Source organism: Drosophila albomicans, chromosome X, assembly GCF_009650485.2.
Source record: "Drosophila albomicans strain 15112-1751.03 chromosome X, ASM965048v2, whole genome shotgun sequence".
NCBI lineage: Eukaryota > Metazoa > Arthropoda > Insecta > Diptera > Drosophilidae > Drosophila > Drosophila albomicans.
Window position 1 is genome coordinate 23,430,710 of NC_047627.2, and position 13,821 is coordinate 23,444,530.

At 41.6% G+C, this 13,821-nt stretch overlaps 3 protein-coding genes across 5 annotated transcripts; 1 reads left to right on the forward strand and 2 right to left on the reverse strand.

The window, feature by feature from the left end:
- Positions 1–66: 66 nt before the first annotated feature.
- LOC117578288 (glucose-6-phosphate 1-dehydrogenase) lies at positions 67–4,888 on the reverse strand. 2 transcript variants are annotated; one of them, XM_034263727.2, is made up of 4 exons: positions 4,348–4,888; positions 2,368–2,498; positions 1,690–1,836; positions 67–1,630 (listed from the first exon to the last, which is right to left on the reverse strand). In XM_034263727.2, the coding sequence occupies exons 1-4, from the start codon at positions 4,358–4,360 to the stop codon at positions 335–337; spliced, it is 1,587 nt and encodes a 528-aa protein (XP_034119618.1). In that variant the 5' UTR covers positions 4,361–4,888; the 3' UTR covers positions 67–334. The 2 variants fall into 2 exon arrangements, with proteins under 2 accessions (XP_034119618.1, XP_034119619.1); XM_034263728.2 differs by lacking the exon at positions 4,348–4,888 and adding an exon at positions 2,583–2,734.
- Positions 4,889–6,123: 1,235 nt separating this feature from the next.
- LOC117578290 (RNA polymerase II subunit A C-terminal domain phosphatase SSU72) lies at positions 6,124–7,576 on the reverse strand. Its single transcript, XM_034263730.2, has 3 exons — positions 7,233–7,576; positions 6,897–7,155; positions 6,124–6,515 (listed from the first exon to the last, which is right to left on the reverse strand). The coding sequence occupies exons 1-3, from the start codon at positions 7,457–7,459 to the stop codon at positions 6,414–6,416; spliced, it is 588 nt and encodes a 195-aa protein (XP_034119621.1). The 5' UTR covers positions 7,460–7,576; the 3' UTR covers positions 6,124–6,413.
- Positions 7,577–7,801: 225 nt separating this feature from the next.
- Positions 7,802–13,764, forward strand: LOC117578287 (probable serine/threonine-protein kinase DDB_G0282963). 2 transcript variants are annotated; one of them, XM_034263724.2, is made up of 3 exons: positions 7,802–7,951; positions 10,589–11,689; positions 12,658–13,764. In XM_034263724.2, the coding sequence occupies exons 2-3, from the start codon at positions 10,759–10,761 to the stop codon at positions 13,584–13,586; spliced, it is 1,860 nt and encodes a 619-aa protein (XP_034119615.1). In that variant the 5' UTR covers positions 7,802–7,951; positions 10,589–10,758; the 3' UTR covers positions 13,587–13,764. The 2 variants fall into 2 exon arrangements, with proteins under 2 accessions (XP_034119615.1, XP_034119614.1); XM_034263723.2 differs by lacking the exon at positions 7,802–7,951 and adding an exon at positions 8,544–9,043.
- The last annotated feature ends 57 nt before the right edge of the window (positions 13,765–13,821 follow it).

Here is a 13,821-nt window from a genome sequence, read left to right on the forward strand (position 1 = left end):
ATACCTACTAGCTTTATAGAAAGACTAATTGTCAATGAAGAAAAAACTGTAATTTTGTTGTTGTTTTGTATACTTAATTTATTTGAAGATATTTGTAAGTTTAATCCATCGACAAGAAGACAGTTGAAATACCTCAACACTTGAGGTGCTCCAAATATAATTTTATAAAATAGTATTTAATACAAAAATCTATTGTAAAACCAACCAAAGTAATGAAGTGCAATTGATTTGCAGTATCTCAGTATGTATGTATATAGTAGAGTTTTTAGCAGCTGAAGGAGTAGGGACCATGCCACCAACTTATCCTAACCGAGCTGAAAGTCGCAATAGTCTTCTAGAGATTGGATGTGCTGGACTTGCTGCCGTGCCATTTGTAGGAGCCATAGTAACGGAAATTGGCCTCCTCACACTTGCGGTCCGCCTCCTTGGGACCACGGGACCCATAGACATAGGGCAAGGGCTTCGTGTGTTCCTGTTCGATTTTGTGGAGAATGGGCGTAAATATGCGCCACGCCTCGCGCAACTCATCGGAGCGTACGAAATGCATTTGGGAGCCACAGAAGACATCGAGTATCAGGCGTTCATACGCATCCGGTAGATAGGAATCCTTGTAGCGATGCTCGTACGTCAAATCCAATTCGGTTTCCTCAATATCAAACGTGATGCCCGGACTTTTGGTCATCATCTTAAAGTAGAGCGCCTCGCCGGGCTGGACACGTATGACCAGCTCGTTGCGTTTCGTATTCCCCTCGAAGATGTCCCCGGGGACATCCTGATATTGAATGCGAACCTCCGCCTTGCGTTCGTTCAACGCTTTGCCGCAACGCAAGATGAACGGAACGCCTTGCCAGCGTTCATTGTTGATCTTCATGACGGCCATGGCAAATGTGGGCGTCGTTGAAGTACTCGTTACGGTTGGATCCTCCAAGTAGCCAGTGCGAGCATCCTCTGTGGTCCCATCCGGGTTGCCCACATACTGACCCAAGACCATGTCGCTGAGCTCCAGCGCCGGAATACTCTTTAGCACCTTGACCTTTTCGTCGCGTATGTCATCGGGATGGCACGAGACGGGCTTCTCCATGGCGACCAGCGAGAGTATCTGTATCAAATGGTTCTGCATCACATCGCGAATGATGCCAAACTCATCGAAGTAACCGCCACGGCCCTGGGTGCCGAAGGGTTCCTTGAATGTGATCTGCACGGACGCGATATTTTCGCGATTCCACGTCGAGCTGAGGATCTTGTTGCCAAAACGTATGGTCATCAAATTCTGTACCATCTCCTTGCCCAGATAGTGATCGATGCGATAGAGTTGCTCTTCATCAAACAGGCTCGCCAGATGATCGCTCAATGCCTTCGAGGTAACATCGTCGCGGCCAAAAGGCTTCTCCACGATCACGCGATTCCAGCCGTTGCGCGACATGCAGATGTTCTTGATGTTCAGCGTGACCAAGTCATACACACTGGGCGGCAATGCCAAATAGAATATGCGATTCGCCTTGCAGTGATTCTCCATCTGCTCCAATTGCTGATTGAGCAGCTCGTAGCCGGTGCGACCATCGTAGGCACCAGCCACATAGCTGTTGAGGCTCCAGAACTCATCGTACTTGGCTTGCTCACCGGGTTGAACCTGCGACGAGATAAGTATGGATAATGGTATGGTATTTTGTAGCGGAAAAGAAAACGCACCTTCATGTAGGCGTCGCAGTTCGAGCGGAGCTTTTCAATGGACATCTTGGAGCGAGCATAACCGCATATTTTCGTGGGTTTTGGCAGCAAATCATCGCGGTAAAGCCACCACAAAGTAGGATAGATCTTCTTTTTCGCCAGATCACCCTGCAACAGTACAAAACATTAGCTTTAGGAACGCAGGAATTGAGTAACTTATTCGAGTGAAGTCAGGGAGATTGGAGATTGGAGAAAAACTGTTGAGACAGAGAATCTTAGGGAAAGAAACTAGGAGAAAAAAACTCAAAGGGAAGACCTTAAGGTAAGGAAATCAGAAAGTGGCGTTTAGAAAGGATCTAAGAGAAAGAAATTCAGAAATAAAAAGCGAGAATAGAATCTCAGAGGGTGAGAAATTACAGGAAATAGCTGGAATAGAGAGACCTTAAGGTAAGGAAATTAGAAAGTGGAGTACAGAAAGGATCTAAGAGAAAGAAATTCAGAAAAGAAAAGAAATTACAGGAAATATCTGGAATCGAGGAATCGACAGACCTCAAGGTAAGGAAATAAGGAAGTAGAGTTCAAAAAGGATCTAATGGAAATAAATTCAGGAGTAGGAGTTCAGCGAGAAGAGAAACAGGAGCTAGAAGAGAAACATAGGGATATGGAATCGAGAAATGTGCAAAACTTTGCTTGACTTACCGAGGCACCAAAGACCACAAAAGTGTGCGGAATTTTGCCGTCAAAGTGTGTGCCCTCACAAATCATTGTGGCGGACTTGAGGGACTTGATAATTAGATCCAGCGTGCCGCTGCCCGAGATGTCCGAGTTGCCTAGTGAAAGTGAAAGGTGGGAGAAAGATAAGCGTGGACATGAGGTTAGTGCGTGTGACCTTCAGTTGACTCAAGCAATTCAACCTTGAATTTATCCTCAGCGATCAACGATCGAGGTACAATTGTTAGAGGTCAGTTAAGATATGTCGAGCTGACTGACTGACTGACTGCTTGCTGAGTTTGTCGTTACTGATGGCGGGCTGTCGAGCTATTGACTTGTTGCTCGATGCGCTGCCCAATACGTAATAAATCGCATTTCTATTCTAGCTTGACTTTCAAAGCAGCGTTAACATCGATGCATTCTATAGTATCTTGGCTTACCTACGCGCTAGATAAGTGCCAAAGCAATAACAACTGCCCTTCGCCCCAAAAATAACCAAAACCCGAACCCCATCGAAAACGAAACCGAGAACCGAAACCAAAACCGAGAACCGTCGACACGACACAGCGGAAATCGGTTTCGCCGTGCAATTATTATACCCGCTAGTTAAGCTGGCGTAGAAGGGTATTGTGAATTAATGAAGACACCAGCTAATCCAGTTGAACAAGCTCTCTATACACAATAATTAATATTATTAGCTTTCGATTTTATGAAATTTTTCAAAAGAATACAATACTTTAGTCATGTACATATACAATAATATGCTGTTCGCTTAAATAGAAGAGGATTCAATCAATCAATTTACCGAAACTTGTGAAATACATTTTCAAATTCTAGAAAGGTTCTTATCTCTCCCTTTGTAATGATAAATACGATTCATTTGAATTGCGGACGAATTTAATGTTGTACACAAATCAATTAAAAAAAATGCATTTCATTGGCTATGGTCACACTTAAGTGTAAGTTTTATCAATCCAGGTATTTCAAAGTCAAGTAGACTTTCGATTTTCCCGCTCAGTAAATTGCATTATTCGAATAGGGAAACGAGAGGCGAGATCAGTTAACGTTACACTTTTAACGTGCTACGACATATAAATCCAGATGGCAAGAGATTTGTAATTGATTTTCAAGCTGATCTCGATTTCCTTTCGTCAAGTTTATCAAGGGTATTCGGCTCAACAGAACATTGAGGACAACTAACTCACATACATACATACATATGTACATACACATGTTCTTCGAGCATATCATGCATATGTATGTGGTGCAGTACATGTGTATGTGTACTTGTCAAACTTTCAATGTCATTAACATTGGCTAATTGTGAATGCCAAAGCGCGATCGTTCCGTTCTCATTCTCTCCTACACAACACGCCCTCTGGCTGTGTAGCGCTCTCTCACTTGCTCAACTTGCAAGTTGTAAGGTTATTTGTTGCTTTAATCTTTGGAGTGAATGTGCTTAAAGCAAAAACACCAAAACAACAACGAGAACAACAATAAGAACTCGTCGAATCAGCAGCAGCAGCAGCGTTGTTGCTAGATAGATAATTGCGGAGTGAGGTGGAATGATTGAAATTGCGATAAGCATAAGCGACCGCCGCTTTGCTTTGTAGGTGACCCTTTTGCCAAAGAACGCTCATTTGAAGGGCGCACTTTTGCACACACATACACGCATTCTCGCACTCAGATAGTGTGTAGCGTGTGTTGGCGAATGGCAGAATGCGAATGCTTTGCCTCCTACACACACACACACACATGCATATAGCGTTGGAGTTTTTTCTCTCCTTGCATTGACCATTCGGCTTACACACACACATACACACACATTGGTGAATGTGATTTTTCTCTCCTTCCATTCACCACCATTCGCCCTGCACGCACTCACACAATGGTGAATGGACCTGACCCATTTACCCACATTCTGTTTCCCGCCTCAGGTGCATTACTATTTCAGTATTGTACACTTACCCGCTTGATTCATGATTGTTTTGGTATCTCGGTGTCCGTTAACTTTCGAAAGCAACGTTATATGCGTTGTTTTGTTTATTGACTAACAGCAAAAAAATGCGCTTGCTGAGATCGTGTTTTCCGTTTAACTTGTTTTCTTCCAACGCTTGCTATTTTTTTTGTTTACGGCAATTTGTTAAGCTTTTAACCAAACCAACAACCAAAAAAAACAAAAAAATAATTTGTCTAAAAAATAAAGGTCAAGTAATCACAAACACACAGAGAGAGAGAAAGAGAGTCGCACTCATACAAGCACATTTGTACACACTGGCACGCAAGCGCAACGTGAGTGAGTGATTTTTTTTGTTGGTGTTTATTTTTGTGAGTTTTGTATTTTGTTATTTTTTTTTGTACTGTGCTGACTGCTGCCTGCAGTAATTATCAGTGTGCGTAAGTTGAGTTATTTCTGTAGGTTTGCCCGCTTGGTTTGTTTTGGCGTCTTGGGAGCTCCAAAAATATAACGATATTAAGCTTAGCACGATCGCAGCGCGAATGCGCTAGAGTAAATGTGCGCAGCGTACATGAAGCAGCGACTTGGACGGCGGCAGAGGCAGAGGCAGCGACTGCGACAATGGGCGATGCCAACAACAACTACCAAAAGCAACAACACTGTTACAACTATAATGTTAGCAGCAGTCGAAAAGAGCACACAAACATTTGATATTCGCCGGTTTCTCTCATGTGCATAGAGACGCCCGCACACACACACGCGTAAGAGAGCGTGGCCAGTGTTACCACAAATTATAATTTGAAATTTATATAAAAAACATACGAGAAAATGGTACGTCATGCTTGCGATTACACATTTACATAGGCCTAGCAATGTCAAGACCCAGGTGCCCCTCTATATAACATGTGCTATACAAAAGCGAGCAAATAATTGTTGATGTTCCGCAAGTTGCAATATATTGCATTAGTCCATGGCTATCTACAAAGTAGCTAGTGCGTGACCAGTTCTCTCAGCACACACACGTAGATGAGCGTGTATTGCAAAATCATGCAATGCCAATGGGGCGCTATCAGAGAAATACTACAACAACGATTACCACCAACAGAGGATTTTTAGAGGTCTTTTTCGAAAGCTGGTGATTCACACACATGCACACACACACAAATACACACGGCAAACACTCGGCTGGATGATGCCCAAGACTGCGCTTATCGCTTATCAGCAGGGTTGCTTCACCAGATACTCAACAGACAAGTAGACAACAACAGGTGAGTGGAGTCTCACGGTACTCGTAATCAGTGTTACCCTCAATCGTAACGGAAAATAGTTAAAATAAAATACATAAATAAAATAAAGAAATAACTATTTTAGCGGAAAATATAAATTGGATAATTTGAAGGGAAAATAATAAACCAAATGCGGCAACCCTGCCACTAATGCACAATGCATGTTTAGCCATCAAATCGAAATATTAAAATGTTATGAGAAGGGGTCATAGTAGGTGATATCGGTAAATAATGCGGATCATGTGGGATTTGTTGTAGTGCCATTATAAGCCATTGGACATGCCCAAATATGTGTGTGTAGTTCTTTTGTATTATATTTACAGTCAAACTAGGAATAAACGAAGAGAACAAGATAAAATTACATTAATTCATTTGTTTCTTTTAGCACGCACGACGATTTTGTTTTGTGTAGGACAAGAGTCGTAAAGCCACGTCTATATACATATATATGTATGTATGTATATATACATATATATATATAGCACATGCAGTAAACACATAGTATATTACAATTTTATTGTATCGCTTTTGCAAATTCGACTTTAGTGTATAGTGCTGTCTTAAGCTCAACATGTATGTATGTTGTTGTTGTTGTTGTTGACGACATTAATCGAGTTGCTCTTCCTATTTACAATTCTCATAGTCTCGATCATTTCGATAAGCGCAATCGTCTTATTTTTGTATCTTTTGTTGTTGTGTCGATGATTGCAATGATTTCTTGTTGTTGTTGTTGTTGTTGTTATAAAACGCAGGTGATTGTTTGGAAGTGTGCCGTGACCAAACCTCGGCTGTCAGTAAAAGAGCACCGAGTGCAGGATCACCCGATTTCGTCGCTCCTCAAACTCCTGTATCATCTCATCGATGTCGTTATCGATATCGTTTGATTTAGCCATCTAGGAAAGCAGATAATTTTCAATTAGCATTATATTTATATCTTTTAACCTAATAAAAATTTAGTTCTCAAAAATTCCAATTGATATAATATTAGTTTTTCATGTTAGAGTTTTTTTAACTTTGTTAATAAAAACAAATTGTTTCTTAAATAACAAGAAAACTATTCCAAGTATGACTTAAACAGAACAATGACAAACTAAATTCCATTTCAAATAAATAATAATACAATGATATATTAATAACATGTGGATTATCAAGGTGACAACGTGGTAGGCTTTTGTATCAAGTTTCCCACTGCCACTCAGTCAGTATACCTTGCTTCCTTAGCGAGAGGATCGGGTATATATAGTACATACAAATATATGTATATTCGAACTTACCAGATTAAGCATGTCGGTAATTAGAAATGCACCCATCAATGCATCCTCAGAGTTGTCCACGACATCCACGTTGAGAACGTGGACGGGCCGATTGTTGACGGCAGCCATAGACTCCATGTGAAGCACAACCAGATCGTAGACTCGCTCCTCCACCGTAATGATAATATCAAATTGTTCTTTGGTCTCTTGAAAGCGTTCGGGGCATTTCTTAATGCGCCGATTACGGTCGAGCATGTGCAGCAAACCGTTCTGTGTGTAACTGCCGAAGAGGAAAACGAAAAGTTATGATGCAGCAAGAGGAGGAGGAGGAGGCGATAGTGATGATGGTGCACTTACAATTCCTTGTCTTTGGACTCCAAGTCGCGATAGATGTGCTCGTAGCTGGTGCCGAATTCGTAAACATTCGGCTTGTCGAAGGCAATGCCGGGCAACTTGACCCGTTCACCGGTGCCATAGGAGCGCACGTTGAAGCCCTTTTTCGCTAGGAAATTGTGCGCCTCCATGGAGCGATTCATGTTCGATGAACAGACCACAGCAACGGACAATTTGCTCGGGTCAGTCATATTCTATATTTTGGCAGTGGCAATTCGTTTACGCTTCTATATTAACAACAATCCAATAAATAAAATAAAAATCTCTAAATTTGAGGGACAATTTCGAGCAGAATGACGATAGTGATGGTGGTAGTAGCTAGTGGTGGAGAAACATCGATAACACAAAGAGGTATCGATGCCTTAGTATGCAGAAGTTGCTGTGGATTTGAATTAATATTTTAAAAGTTATACGTATTCAAAATGTGTACTTTATAACAAAAAGTTTATATTAATAATTTTACAAATTATTTTCAATACTATCAATCTTTGGCCACCTCTAGAATCTACTCGAAATATACCGTCGCTGTACGAATGTGCGCACTTGAACACCAACCGGTCACACTCGATGTGGCGTTGCCACCATGCAGCAGATCCGGCAACCCTGCAGCACGTACGGCAACTACAAACGTAACGTTTTTCTCAAGTGAAGCGGGCGGCAACTTACAAAACAAAAAACACAAAGTAAATTATTAATATTATCAGTGATACATTTATAAGATACTGATGTGCAAATGAAATTAGTGTTAAGGGAGCATTGAGTTTGTAAGCTTGGTGGACTTGTGTAAAATATTTGGCATGTGCCCACAGGCGAGCCACATAATGTTGTTATGTGGCAAGTTTCTGTGGCACCGAAGCTCCTGAGCTCCAAATGCAAAAGAGCGCGCGCGCGCGCTCCCTTTTCCCCAGTCCCGATCCAGACGGCGCTTGTGGAATGCGGCTTAGCAAGTTGAAGCCCAACATACACACACATACAGTTATCCCAATACCTGTCACACATACATACGAGCGACCGAGAGAGAGAGAGAGAGAGCGCGTTATAAATGCAGATGTGCAGCATAGACAGGTTATTTAGTTTGTTGCACAGTCGCCTCTCTATGAACCGCTTTTTCCAGCCAATATTCCGCACACACACACACAGGCACACACACATATGCAGACAGAAAGGCAATCGCCGCGTCTCTGTTTGTTTTTTTTAACGTCTCTGTTTCCCTCTGTGTCTTTCGGTCTATCTGTCTCATTCCCTTGGTTGTTAACTGGTTATGCGAATAGTGGCAACGCCTGCGGCTAGAACCAACGACTGATATCGAACCCTGCTTCGACTTCCACTTCGACTTTCATGCCCACTTCGACTTCGTCCACCAAGCAAGCTGACCGCAACGGCGACTGATAGTCGTTGTTTGTCTTGTCACTCGAGATCGCGATCGCTCATCGTTCACTTGTCGCCCGGCTCGCTGTGGTCACATTCCAACATCGACTTCGGCTTCCAGCTTCATTCCGAACAAACTCTCTCGCGATCTTGCGTTCGTGTGTGTGTGTGCGTGCTTGTGTGTGTTTGGCATTTGTTTTGCTTTGGCGTCGTCGCAGTTGCTTGGCCACTACTCTCTCTCTCTTTCTCTGTCTCTCTAGACGGGATGCCGCTGCATTGGTTCTAATCTCGGCTTAATCCATACAGCCATTGCATTCTAATTGTGCATTCTTCAAAAACACACAAAAGTATTGATTGCATCTTCAATGCAAATGTGATATGCGAGGAGCGTCAATTAAATCGAAAAGGTAAATCAATTCTTTCCCACTCTCGCTTACAACAAAAACGATAACGATGACTTGCCAAAATGCATTTTGACTTTGTCTAAATATCGAGATGCAATAATTCGTGTGTGTGTGTGTGTGTACATGTGCATGTGCATGTGTGTTTATGCTCGTTTGCAAATTTGACCCCCCTCCCTCCCACTGCTGAGTAAAACGACGCTGACCGAGGCGTCGTTACCCTTTTTGTATGCAGTATGTGGCAGCTGCGTTTGTCAGCTAATATACCCCATTTGTGTGCGCTCTTGTGCAGGGTACCACATAATGGAAAATGCTGATTTGCTTGTGCTTTCCAGCTAAATGTGCCAAGGACTCCAAAGTTATGCTATCGTGTTATTATTGCTGCACCTGCTTCAGCTCACAATTGCCATTCACCCTCCCCGCTTACACTGCCCTGCAGCGAGCATTCGCCTCGTGGGAACTTCTCTAATTGTGGCGTGTGAAAAGCTGCTGTGGCAATAACCTTTGCAGCCCGCTGCAACAACAATCTATACAACTGTTTTTCGCTAAAACTCTTCATAATTGACTTACCTAAGAATGCTGCATATAGTGAGAATAAAGAGTGACTATATAATGTAATCTAACTAACTTTCTTCTACCACAAAAATGGCACCAAAGTGTTCAAAAATTCTATTTTAAAACCATATTTTGCTTTCATATTTGCATCATAATTTTTGTTCTTTAAAAGTAATTGTTTTTTAAAAATATTAGATTAAAGACGTAATTCCTTTGATAAGATACATATACAACAAAAGTGCCAGATTACCCTTAAACTAATTATTAACACAACAAATACATTTCCACTGAAAGGGATTTAGTCATCTACTTTTTTCTCAAGAATAATAGATATTGATATCATTTTGGTGGGCAGAAGATTAAAATACAAATTGCGATATATTTCTGAAATTGCTATATGTATGTACATATTTTGAAACTTTTCTTAAACTAAACATAAGAAGTAAAGATTGAATTGAAATTTGTATTACAAAAATAATTCGTAAGAGTTATTTACTACATATATTTAAAAAAGAATGCTATAGTAATCATTAAATAAGGAATTTATTAAATTATTGAATTTAATTAAAAAATAGAAATATAATTTATTTGATAAACAATTCAAAATACAAATATGATTTATTTAATATTTCATACAATAATTTAGAAGGTTTTAACCATGTTTATATTCAGAGTCTAATTTATGGAAAAATATATCAGGATCTCTAGGAATTTTCTTGTGTAGAACTTTTAACTATGCTCGCCATAATCTCTTCCGTTTTCTATGTGGAAACTATAATAATATCTCTGCTCTAGTAAATCCAATTCCTCAACGTTGATACTATAATATTTATAAAGTTCTTCCTTAGTTATATCTACTATATGTATATACACATATTTTTATTTTTTTCTAGTAATATAGTATTATTGGATTTATTTCGTTTAGTTGTCGTTGAACAAATTTATACATATTTTTTAAAGGAAACTAATTTGTGTGAATTAATTTTTTGGTTGCAGTTGCAACGCTGTCCGTGGCAAGTATTCATTATGTGAACCATCCATGGATCACGAGGAGTAGGAGTAGTAGCCAGCCAGCCAGCCAGCCAGCCAGCGAGCATAAAAAGTAGCAGGTGCCTCACCCCAATTCAAATTTCGAAGCAGCGCAGCGCGGGCAGCGGACACAGGAAATGCTGAAACACGCCTCGAATGCGACGAGCAATGCGACAGCGACGTCGACGTCGACGGCGACAGCGACGTCAGGAACAACTGCTGTTGCTGTTGCCACCACCAATGGCCAGCTGCTGCGCACCACAAGCAATTGCAACAGCAACAACAACATCAACAACAACAACAGCAGCACTGCGAGCAGCAACAGCAGCAGTAATAACAACACACCCTCAACGACGACGGCAGCAGGCGGCGGCAACTGCGGCAGCAGCAGCCCAGCTGCAGTTGGCAATGCCACCGCCAATGTTGCTGCTGCTGCTGCTGCGGGAGCGACGTCACCAACGCCAGCAGCTGTGGCAAGCACGGCACGCAACATTCACCTGCGACCGCCGCAGCCGTTGAACATCAGTGCGCTGAACGCGTCGACGTGCAGCGGCAGCAATGTGGCACGTGGCAACAACACGAGCAACCTGCTCAACATTGCCACAATGCCAACGCTGATGCCGCCAATGAAGCCCCTCACACCGCTCACGCCCAATGGCAACAGCAACAACATTAGCATCAGCAACAACAACATCAACAACAACAACAGTCTGCATCATCATCATACGTACACCAATCAACACATGCTCGCGAGCAACAGCAGCAGCAGCAACAATCAGTTGCACTTGCAGTTCCAGCAGCAACATCAACATCAACAACAACATCAGCAGCAACAGCAGCAGCAATTGCAAGCAGCGGGACAGCAACAGCAACTGATTGCCAATCACAGCAATCACAGCATGCTCAGCACCACCACCAACAACAACAACAACACGCTGCATAATTACAGTCAGTGCAACAACAACAACAACATCAACAATAACAACAACTTTGGCAGCAGTTTAAAGACAACCAAACATGGACCAGGACCACGCGAAGTTCTCACCAGCCTAGGATTGCTTTGTTTGGGTAATAATACTGAGATTAAGAAATCGAGAATTCATTTTTACTAATTTATAGCATTTAGTTTGATATTCGAAGCAAGAAGTTTAAAGCATTTGGGAAACTGAAGAGTGAGAATGGGGAACAAAAGTTGAGCCAGGGAAAAGCTTTTTCATATTAACTTTAGAAAATACTAAAATATACCAAATGTTATATTTGGTATATCCTTGTAGTACAGAACTTTAAAAATACTATACATTCAAGAGAATTTTAGGTTGCTCGTATAATCAACAAGCCAAAGGAAGAATTTATCTTGATAGATTATATTTAATAAGAATAGAATTAGAAAAAATAAAATAAAAATATACCGAAGTCTATATTTGGTATATTGGTATAGTACTACATTCAAAATATACCACAAAATACAGCCAAAGCAACTAAAATGAAAAAATCTCTAGGGAAATATTTGACACAGTAAAAAGTAAATTATAAGGCAACATTATTAATAATAATAATTTAATATATATTTTGCATTTTATGGTACATATATTTTGAATTTAATAATATATAAATATACCAAATGTTTAATTTCCATTCTATGGTATATTTTAAATGTTGGACTATATTCATATATTAAAACATAGCCTTTAGTATAGTTCAGGAGACACTCGCAATTGCTATACATAACAATAATAAAAAATTGACCGAAAATGTGGTATATTTTGAATATACCAAATATAGATTATGGTATATTTCAGGAATAATACTGCTAGTATCTCCACTTTCTTACTGGTTCGCTTATAAAAATGTATTTGAACTCTCTTTTTAGTATCGCTTTTGGTATATTTTGAATGCAGTACTTCAGCAATATACCAAATATAGATTATGGTATATTTTATGATATATTTTTATAGTATATTTCAGGAATAATACAGCTGGTATCTCCACTTTCATACTTGTTCGTTAATAAAAATGTATTTGAACTCTATTTGTAGTATCGCTCTTGTTGGCCTTGCTGTCGCTCATCTTTCTGCTGAAGATCTCGCCAAACAGTCGCGAGGAGGCGCTGAGCCGGAGCAGCAGCAGCAACATCAATACTATCAGCAACAGTAACAACGAGGACTTCATCATCGTCTACGATGTGACATTGGCCCTCTGCGCTCTGTCGCTCTCTCTGAATCTCTGCTGTCTGCTCGTCTGTGCCATACAGTTCCTGTTCGCCGTGAAGCTGCTCCGCTCGCCGATGTTCGATGGCCGGGACAACAAGTACCTGGAGAAGTCGAGTGCCAGTCGAACGTGCGCCGTTAGCGGTTTCTTCATCTCGATCCCTGTTTTTCTCACCGGCATCATACTGTACACATTCAATCACTTCCATTCGACGCCGGCGATCATTACGAGCGTGCTCATCGGCGTTGGGATTGTGTTCTGTGGCGGCGCCATGGTGCACAATGTGTTTGTGTGGCAGAAGGAGAAGACGATCAGCTATCGCAGTCCAATTGCCCCGCTTACCCCATCATCACTTACCCAGCTCCCGCCGCCCGTTCAGTTCTATCATCAGCAGACGTCGCAGTCGTCGCATCCTCAAGCTCAAGTGTTGCATCACTCGCTGCTGCATCATCATCATCCCACCTCGGTGACGCCGGTGTCGCCAAATCATTCGCATGGCAGCTTCAATCCGCTGCTCTGCGCAGCTGGCGCCATTCCAGCCACAGCGCCTCCGTTCCTTGTGCGTCCGGCAACGGCGACGCCGCCAACGCCGAAACCCATCAACATTGGCGTTGGCATCGTGGCCACCACGACGGCCAATGGCAGCTGTCTTTTGGGACGCGAGCTCAGCGGTTCGGTCAGTCCGGGGATTCCCCCGACGCTGGACATGAGCAACATCACAAACATTTCGCTGCACGAACTCTCGACACTCGTCTAACACAAATACGCATTAAGCTTTAGCTTTTAAGTTCTGTCCTCTTCTTGCCAACTATTGTAAATATCTGTACATAGCTGTAATCATTTTTTTTTGTCATTGCATTTATTTATATTTAGTGCGCATAACCCCAACGATCACAAAATCTTGAAATCTTCATGTTATTATAAAGTGTAATTGGAATCAAGAAACGAAACGGAAATTCCGAAAGCAAATGTGTTTGAAGGTGCCTTAATAG

What these genes read in the sequence shown, in the direction of transcription:
- LOC117578288 (XM_034263727.2), bottom strand. An exon ending in TTGTGGTCTTTGGTGCCTCG is followed by an intron (nt 1,837 to 2,367) that starts GTAAGTCAAGCA and finishes GTACTGTTGCAG; the next exon opens with GGTGATCTGGCGAAAAAGAA. An exon ending in ACTGCGACGCCTACATGAAG is followed by an intron (nt 1,631 to 1,689) that starts GTGCGTTTTCTT and finishes ATCTCGTCGCAG; the next exon opens with GTTCAACCCGGTGAGCAAGC.
- LOC117578290 (XM_034263730.2), bottom strand. Translation starts at nt 7,459, where the DNA reads ATGACTGACCCGAGCAAATTGTCCGTTGCTGTGGTCTGTTCATCGAAC. An exon ending in GAGTCCAAAGACAAGGAATT is followed by an intron (nt 7,156 to 7,232) that starts GTAAGTGCACCA and finishes CCTCTTCGGCAG; the next exon opens with TTACACACAGAACGGTTTGC. An exon ending in TTACCGACATGCTTAATCTG is followed by an intron (nt 6,516 to 6,896) that starts GTAAGTTCGAAT and finishes CTGCTTTCCTAG; the next exon opens with ATGGCTAAATCAAACGATAT.
- LOC117578287 (XM_034263724.2), top strand. Translation starts at nt 10,759, where the DNA reads ATGCTGAAACACGCCTCGAATGCGACGAGCAATGCGACAGCGACGTCG. An exon ending in CCTAGGATTGCTTTGTTTGG is followed by an intron (nt 11,690 to 12,657) that starts GTAATAATACTG and finishes CTCTATTTGTAG; the next exon opens with TATCGCTCTTGTTGGCCTTG.